This window comes from Otolemur garnettii, unplaced genomic scaffold, assembly GCF_000181295.1.
Source record: "Otolemur garnettii isolate 467f Iridium unplaced genomic scaffold, OtoGar3 scaffold00202, whole genome shotgun sequence".
Lineage (NCBI taxonomy): Eukaryota > Metazoa > Chordata > Mammalia > Primates > Galagidae > Otolemur > Otolemur garnettii.
Genome location: NW_003852597.1, coordinates 864358 through 873175, shown reverse-complemented (window position 1 = coordinate 873175; position 8818 = coordinate 864358). Strand labels below are relative to the sequence as shown.

General features: G+C 50.3%; 1 protein-coding gene across 4 annotated transcripts in view; it reads left to right on the top strand.

Annotated features, from left to right (window-relative positions):
• Positions 1-8818, top strand: part of RNF220 (ring finger protein 220) — a 248544-nt gene that overhangs the window by 230241 nt on the left and 9485 nt on the right. For 2 of the 4 annotated variants that reach the window (XM_003801196.3, XM_012812339.2), the window contains exons 7-8: positions 1149-1192; positions 1636-1768. In XM_003801196.3, coding sequence (XP_003801244.1) covers positions 1149-1192; positions 1636-1768 — 177 coding nt within the window. Of the gene's footprint in view, positions 1-1148; positions 1271-1635; positions 1769-8818 lie in introns of all 4 variants that reach the window. The other 2 variants (XM_012812340.2, XM_023507728.1) reach the window with 1 other exon arrangement.

Below are 8818 nucleotides of genomic sequence, written 5' to 3'. Positions count from 1 at the left end.
ACCTAGCTTTAGGATATAGAAGTAAATGAGCTACCTTGTGTAAGGTTCTGAGCCTAACACATGGTAGAAACTCTTAAATTATAACATACCAGCTCTCACCTCTGTTCCCCTCCCTAGCCTGCATTCATGAGCTTCCCTTCAGGATTGGTGTTCATAAGAGTTCTTCCTGGCCCTGCAGTGGCCCTGGCCTTTCCCTCTTTGGCTGGCTCCTCTTCCCACTGAACCCTCTAACCCTATCAGTCTGGTTCTAGAGTGGCTATCTCTGATTCTGCTGTTAATCTGGGAGGGACAAGAGGGAAAAGAGTCCCTTGTTTTGACCCCTTCCTGCTTCAGTGACAGGCAGGCTGCAGAGAGGGATTAGTGAGCTAATTAGAAATGATTGCATCTCTCAGCATTAATTAGCAGTGCTATGGGCTTGCAGTGTGCACTTTGGAACTAAGCCCCCTTTGGGACAACATGGCAGATAGCCCTCTGCCTCTGGGGCCTGCCAGCCCCTCTGCACTGATTAGAAATGATGGAACAGGTTTGGGGAGGCACAATAAGGGCTACCCTTCCAAGGTACCCTGAGTCCTCTCACCTGGCTGTCTAAGGTCTGATCCAGACCCTCTTACCTATATGACTTGGCCTCAGTCTCCTCTCCTGTAAAATGGAACCAGTGGACATCAGAGAAATTCTTCCTCTTAGGATTCTAGATAGGATGCTAAGAGCTGTGCTTTAGACTCTTGACCTAAGAATAAAAGGGGTTTTAGCTGATGAGTGACCTGCAGACCAGATCAGGCCCCTGGAGAGACCTTGGATTCTAGCCAAGAGATGTTCTGTAGAGTTTTATTTCCTAACACCAAAAAAGCTCATGGCCTTGGCTTTATTGGACATTTTCTGAGCACTGGGGGTAGAAAAGTATATGTTGACTTTGCAGGCAGCTGTGGCCAAATAGTGGTCACTTCCCTAGCTTAACACCAGTGTCCTTCCCAGATGCTCTTGGCAAAACTAAGTCCTCAAAAGAGCAGGAGGTGGTATAAGGTGAGGGCAGGAACAGGCACTGAACAAAAGGGCTAATGGCTAGTAGGAGGTCAGGATGTGTCAGCTCCACTGGGAACTGCCATGACCATCTGCTTGTTCTATGCTTTGTTTTCGGTTCCTTCGTGCAGCTCGGATTGGGAAAATGAAACGGAGGAAGCAAGATGAAGGGCAGGTATGTCCCCTGTGCAACCGCCCCCTGGCAGGATCGGAGCAGGAGATGAGTAGGCATGTGGAGCATTGCCTTTCTAAGGTAGAGGGGCTGTCACCACCCACCTTCCTTTCCCCCTTCCCCTAATACTAGCTGATGACTGCCCCTAAATCTTTGGGCTCTGGGGTCTCCTTGTGGTCTCAGTAGCTTCTTCCCTTCTGTTCTCTGTTCTCCTCCTTTGCTTTCACTTTCATTCACCCCCGACCCCCATCCCTTGGGCTCTAGTGAAAAATTATTGGGAAGAGGCCCAGGTCTTTGACCTCTAGATTGGTTTGCTTTGAAGGAGCCCTAGAGCTGGGAGCCCATCTGGCACTACAGCTGGACCTAGGGCTTTGCCTTCCTTGCAGACTCTGGGGAGCAAGTAGGGATGGCCCGGACCCGGCATGATCCTGTTCTGCTCTTCACAGAGGGAAGGTTCCTGCATGGCTGAGGATGATGCCGTGGACATCGAGCATGAGAATAGCAACCGCTTTGAGGAATATGAGTGGTGTGGGCAGAAGCGGATAAGGGCCACCACTCTCCTGGAAGGTGGCTTCCGAGGTACAAACACTCTGGTGCCAGGCCTCTGCTGGGTATCCGTCTGTGGGGAGCTGAGAGGCCAGGGCTGGTGGCTGGTCATCTGTTCTACCACGTGGGACTGCTGCTGGTGGGGCTCCTTTGTGACTGTGCTGCCTCCTTGTGATGTGCATATTAAAATGGATGTATTTGGGTGGGGAAATGGAATTGTGAGACTGGAATCTAGGAGTGACGAGGGGGGCTCTCAGCCTCGGGTGATGCATTGAAGGTGACAGCTAAGCCGCGTTAGCACCTGCATAAAATATTAAAGGGACGGTTATGCATTTATCACTCCATCCCTCTTAAGGCTGATAAATGAGAATCCAGCAACCTGCTGTACACCTCTAGCACTGGGGGCCCTGAGGGCTTCCAGGCAAACACATTGGATTTTCCTCCTCCTCCTCAGCCCTATGTCAGGGAAATCAGTTACAGGGGAGAGAGTGAGTTATGGCAAAATTTGACCTCCCATGAGCTTCATTGGTGAATCTAATTTTAGCTCTGATCCCATCCCTTCTCCTGGGCGCCCTCTGCCCTGAAGCAAGAGGGGCCTGAGCCCAGCTGCTCCCTGCCTCCCTTGGGCTCTCCTCAGTTGCTGCAGAGGAGTCCACTCAGCTCCTCAGAGGGATATGGCTTGGCATCCCTCACCAGGTTAAACAGCAGAATTGGTTAGGTGCCAGGGTCCATGTCCTTTTAAACACCCAGCCTTGGGTAGGGGAAAGGGGAGCTGTCACCCTCCCAGCCTCCAGCTCCTCTCTTCCTGTGCATGAGCACAGCTGGCACTGCAGCTTGTGGTCATTAAGTGAACCAATCTGCTTCCTGTCTGCCTCCTGTTCTCTGGGCAACACCCTTGGGAGTGCCACTGTGTATGGTCCCTAGAGAATCTCAGCAGCTTAGAAAAGGGTCTCAGCTTCCTTGGGCCCAACCTATCTAGGTTGGTGCTAAGAGTGGTCTCTGCAGTGCCACCCATCAGAGATGGGTTCCATGAGGGTGCCAAGAGCCCAGGTGGGACATTATGCCTCTGGGCTTCTCTCACATTACCCAGGCATTTGGGGCAAGCCAAAACCTAAATCAGAAATGTAAGTCCAAACTGGTTCCTGAGCCTGAGCTAGAGAGTGTCAATTTGCCGTTTCAATTTGTCCTGTACTGGAGTGTTAGAATTTCTGAGATCTGGAAGAATGAGGACCATGGACATCCCCTGTCCTGTGAATTGTACACACAGGTATCTGGTGGCAGCCCAAGCAGGGTCAGTTCTAGGCTGCTGCTCTGGGTTAGCTCTGTTGGCAGCTGCAGCTGTTCACGTTCTTCATTGCAGTGGCAACTTCTTAGTCAGGTTTCTTGGCACAGACCCTGACCTGATAGCTTCTGGGCACCAGACAGGGCTTAAGGGGGAATAAAGCTGCGTGGGGCCTACTGATTTGACAAAGCATTTCTCCCACATGGGGATGCACTTGCAGAGCACTGTGAGGGGCTCTTAGGCCCTGGGCGGGTATCAGTTTTCCCTGAGTGTTTACACTGTGAGGTTGTTCCTTTCAAGAATTCCTGAGGGGAGTTCAAAGGGGGCTTTTCTTTGAACGATTTGGAGAGCGAGCATGAGAGTGAGACTTGAAGAGGGAACAGGGGCCGGAGGTGCCTTTATCTGCAGAGAATTGCTCCAGCTTTCCTGATAGAAGCTGGTGCCGCCTCTTAAACAGCTTAGTACAGTCAAAAGACAGGCCAACTTGAAAGGCTGTTTTACAGCAAGATCAGCAGGGGCCACGAGGCAGAGAGCGGGGTGCAGTGGAGCAGAGGAGGCTGAGGCTCCTCGGTGGGGGGGCTGTCAAAGGGAGGCCCTGGCTGGTCCTGACTGTCTCTGCCCCCAAAACCTGTCTGCGAAAGCTGGCCATCTGTTAGCCTACCCTTCCTGGCCAGGACCAATAGGCCCAACTCTTAGGGGGTTGGGTGTGGCCCCACCAGGCGGCTGGTGTCAGTGCAGCGCATTGATCGCCCGCCGGGCTGGCTGGGCCGCAAGCTGGGCAGCACGTGCTTAATGTGATTGAAAGGCAGTTAAAATGGCGGTGACCTTTTCAGGAGGAATTAGATTGCCTGCCAAGACCGGTTAGAGGGAGTGATAACGCCAGCTGAAGAAGCTGCCCAGCCGACTTCAGAGAGAGGGAGGCAGAGGCAGGATGAGCAGGCGAGCAGTGAGGCCCATTTAAGCTGCACTGTGCGTGCTGACAGAACAGAGATTGCTGTCCTTGTTAGATATGAAAGAAGTGAGGAATTGCAGATAAGTTCCTGTATCTGATCATCCCCATCCCTCCCAGACCAGGGGTCCTTCGTCATCCTCTGCAAAGCTTCCCACCAGGCCCACTGGGAGCTGGTCTGATGGATCACACTGGTTACCTGGAATGTTACCTGCTGTAGAAGGCAGTGAACAAGCAGGAGTTTTAGAGAAGACAGTTGGCTGAGAGGAAACATCCCTGTGGTTACTGAGGGGGAGGCCTGCATAGCTCAGTCCAGGGAGTTGGTTCTTGGTATTTTAGAACAAAATGAAGGGCCAGATAGAACAGGAAAGCACCGAGATAGGTCTAGCTGGAAAGAGAGTTTGAAAATACTACAGGAACTATGTAAAGATTTTAAGAGAGTAACTGGAAGAAATTTTTGCTGTCTAGGAGGCCCTCTGAACTTCCCAGTTCTAGGAGAAATGCTTAAGCTGTGTGCGTAAGCTGTTGAGTGTCCTCTCAGAACCTATATTTTCTAACCTGGTGCTGCTTGCATAGAGGCAACACACAGAGCCTAGTGCTTCACCAGCATTCCCCTAAAAGAGATCAGTGGTTGGGAGAAAAAGATGCTCCTCTGGGGCATTATGCTAGACCTGGATAGAGCAAAGGCCTTCTGGGCTAGAGAAGCAGGCCATAGGGAAAAAGCTAATTATACATCCGTGAGACAAATTTGCCCCTATATATTTCAAAGGAGGTATGTGGCGAATGAGTCCTGCCTTTCCTCTCATTTCCTACATCCAGCTTCTGGATCCTGGAGCAGAGACCTGTGATGGTGAGCCTTTGTCCTTCCCCTATGTTCGTTGCCAGTGAGAGTTCACCCAACTGGATTTGGGAACCCAGAGCTCAACATTTTTGGAAGGGACAGGTTGAACAGAGGACATGGGAATAAGATGGATAAATTTCCTAAGAGGCTATAGGGGTAACAGAAGGTGTCTGCAGCTGTTACCTTTAAGCCCTAGAGGTAAATGCATTGCTAGAATCCAGCATGAAGGCCCTTTGAATCAAACAGGTGGAATGAGTGGTGGAGAGGGGGATGCTAAGACAATTGGCTCCATAGAGTTTCTGCCCCTGCCCAGATCCTGACCTAAGAACTGCATCTTTCTTGATTGAGTTGCTGTCTTCTATGTAGGCTGGTTCCAGGCAGCCTGGGATGGGAAATTGTGGAGAGGATAGGCAGAGCATCTTTAGCACAAATCTTTTAACAAGCTGTTTCTTTTCTTTTTTTTTTTCTTTTGTTTTTGTTTTTTGTTTTTAAGACAAAGTCTCGCTCTGATGCCCAGGCTAGAGTGCTGTGGCATCAGCCTAGCTCACAGCAACCTCAAACTCCTGGATTCAAGCGATCCTCCTCTCTCAGCCTTCTGAGTAGCTGGGACAACAGGTTAACTAGCTGTTTCTTGATGAAACTTAAGCACCAGATTATGGGGCAAGGGGGTGAGAGGTGTTGTGAGTCTAAAGGCATGAAGCACATATTCTTGGCCTACCTGTTCTTCCTCTAGTGTGTTGGTTCTTAAAATATGTGAGTTCTAGATTCTACTCATGTCCTTCAGTGCAGCTTTGCTCCTGGTTCAGCCAGTGACAGGTGTTGGAACAGCACACTGCTAGGGCTGTCTTAGAATAGAGAGAGGGCTGCTGCCTTCTAACTTCCTTTAGTTAGCGCTGTTGCCCGTTGGGAGGGGTGAGAAGAGGTGGCAAGGAGCAAGGCACCTTCTGTCCCCTGTGGCAACTGACAGGATTTAATCGCCTTTTGGAACACAATTGTTAAGCTGAGACATAGGAGTGCAAGCAGAAGGAGCAAGTATCAATGGTTTTAAACAACGTCTGTCTCTGTGTGCTTCTCCTGACGTGAGGCAGTGAAACGCGTTATCGAGGAGGCCCGGAAAGTGGCTAAGTGCGTTTGACACACGCCAACTCCCTGCCTCCACACTGGATAATTGCATTGTCAACTGTTCAGCGAGGTGGCAGGTGACACTGCAGGCCGATTGATTGTCCCGCATCGCAGCTCCCCAGACTGTCAGCTCCCCAATCGATGGCGTTTACACAAGACACCGTAACTGCATCTGTAACTAATTCCAGTGTAAAACTCTCCGGAAGCTGCTGCCCCTGGCCTCTGCATTGGAGAGCACAGGCCTCTGGAGGGCCCCAAGACTTTCCTTTCTCCCTGGCTTCTTGTTTTGTTGGGAGCAGCAGGTGAGGAAGTCGATGGCTCCTTTTTTGTGGTTTCAGGTTCCAGGACATTATTGCCCCCAGTAAATGGGCATCTCCAGTTTCTCAATCGATCACCTGATCAATTGATTAAATTAACACTGATTTTTTTTACCCCCTTCTCAATGACCCAGGAAGAAATGAGTTTATGGGAGAAGGGTTGTTTTTATAAAATTTATATTTGTCTGTCTTTTCTGCACTTAACCCTCTCCTTCTCTGTTGCTAAAAATTCACTGGGAAGAGAGGGACTTTTTACACTGCCTACCACTCCAGACTGGGCAACTCTAGCACCCTGGCTGCTGGGCATCATTGATTGTCAGGCTTAGTTTACCTATGGGTGAGGACCCAGCCCTTTATGCCACTTTAAGGAGAGTCAGTGCCATAGCAAGGGCCTCCCTAATGATTGCCAGGTTCTCTGGGTCATTTTTAAGGTCCTGGGGGCTGAGTTCCCTCCTTGGATAGCAGCAACAGGAGTGGCAGCTTGCCTGTTATCCCTGGAGCTACATGGAAGAGCCAGAGCCTTGGAAAGCTGATCTCTGTGCCATCTTGCCTCTGAGTACTGGCTTGGGATATTCCAGCAGCTGAGAACATAAACGATTGTGGAGCCTTCCTCTCCAAGGGGCGGGGGGGGGGGGGGGGGGGGGCAAGCTGGCGGGGGCGCTGTCTGCATAAAATGGCTTTATGGCCGTTTCTTTTTATTATGATTCTGCCAGAAGTCAGCAAGTGACATTTCATTAAGAAAATAAAGTTTAATGTGCTGGGAAAGAGGTTGGAGCAGGCTGGGGCAGCATGAGAGTGAAATTGGCAGCAGCAGCCTTCTGAACACCTGTGGGGGTAGGGACATTCCCAACATCTGGGACATTCCCAACATCTGTCTCAGCTAGGAAATGGGGTCAGGGTTAGGGTAAACTGCTCAGACCAGAGGCAGAGAGGCCTTTTCCTTGGCAAATAAAATATATTGTGCTGTCCATCCTGCCTGACTGATCAGAGGAACAGAAGGCTGCTACCTTGCTAGGAGCTGGGTCTGATGGGGAAGGTCATGTCCTAAAAGGTTTCTCTGGGCCACCAGATAACTAGGCCCTAGTAGAATAGTGTTGCCCATGTTTAGCTAGTGCTACTGGGTGGTACCTGCTGTGGGCCTGGCTGGCTTCCTGAGATCACAATAGTGAGTCAGATTTGGACCCTTATGGCTCTCAACCTAGTGGGGGACAGTGACAAGACCTGGTAATAAATGTGATCTTGGAATTGCACAGCTGTCTGGGTGGACACCAAGGAAGGGGCACCTGTGTATAAGTACCTGGAGAAGTCTCATCCACCCCTTAGAAGACCTTGAGGATTGGGATCAGATGTTGAGTCTCTGTGTTCACAACACCGAGGCAGAGGATGTGCTCTCAGACGTTAAAAGAATGGTGTTGAAGGGAGCTTTCCTTCCATTAGCAAGGATCTGCAGAGCAGCTACTCAGTGTAGGCATTGTGAGTTAATGGTAGCAGGCATGGTCGAGCTGAGTCAGACTTGCCAAATGAGCAGGAATTTGTTTTGTAAACCAAAAGGCAGAAAGTTCTAGGCAAAGAACAGGAGGTACAAGGAGGCATAAGAAGTCATATAGGATTTGGAAGACCATAGTGGCTGTGTTCCCTGGGCCAGGCATGGCAGGCAATAAGATTGCAGAGGAAAGGACTTCAGGCCATGGGGCTGCTTTGTATGTCAAGAAGCTAAGACTTCTGGCAGCTTTGGAGTGCCCTGTTCTCTGCTTTGCTATAGGAGCTGTATTGAGCTCAGGAGAGATACCAGCGTTTTCTCCTTTTCTTTGTGTCTATCCACAAGGCAGGGCTGGACAGGGCCAGGCTGAGCAGAAGACGTAAGGCTGGCTGCTGAGCAGCATGTACTTGGGGGAGGGGATTGGCAGGGCTCGGGGGGCACAGGCTGTAAGTGAATCTGATAGCTACATTCTGATTGATGGCAGAGTTTGTCTCCCAAACTGTCAGAGGGTTTATAGAGGTGCCACTCACCTACAAGGCAGGAATTGCTTGTCAGGACACCTGGCCGTGAACAGGAGACAGAGCTGTAACTTGGTGTTTTCTCAGCTTAATGGCCCTGCTGCTGACCTGCCTGCTGCCTCAAGTATGTCAATGCCTCTGGGGAGGGGCAAATGAGGACTGTCTGGGAGGGATGCAGCCCAGGCAGTATCCAGCCTCTTTCTTTCCCTGGTGCTTCTTACCTCTGGGATGGGCTGTACTATTGTGAGACCTAGGGGTAGAAGGGAGAAGGAAGAATAGGAAGAAAGTGTTTTTCAGGGCTTGAAAGATGGAGAACATTCCAGAAGGAGTTAAGTAGCATAAACAAAAGTTTGGGTTTGTTTGTTTGTTTTTTGTGGGGTTTTTTTTTTTTGGAAACAGTCTCACTTTGTTGTCCTTGGTAGAGTGCCATGGCATCTCAGCAACCTCACAGCAACTCAAACTCTTGGGCTCAAGTGATCCTCTTGCCTCAGCCACCTGAGTAGCTGGGACTACAGGTGCTTGCTGCAATGCCTGGCTGTTGTTATTTAGAGATATGTTCTCACTCTTGCTCAGG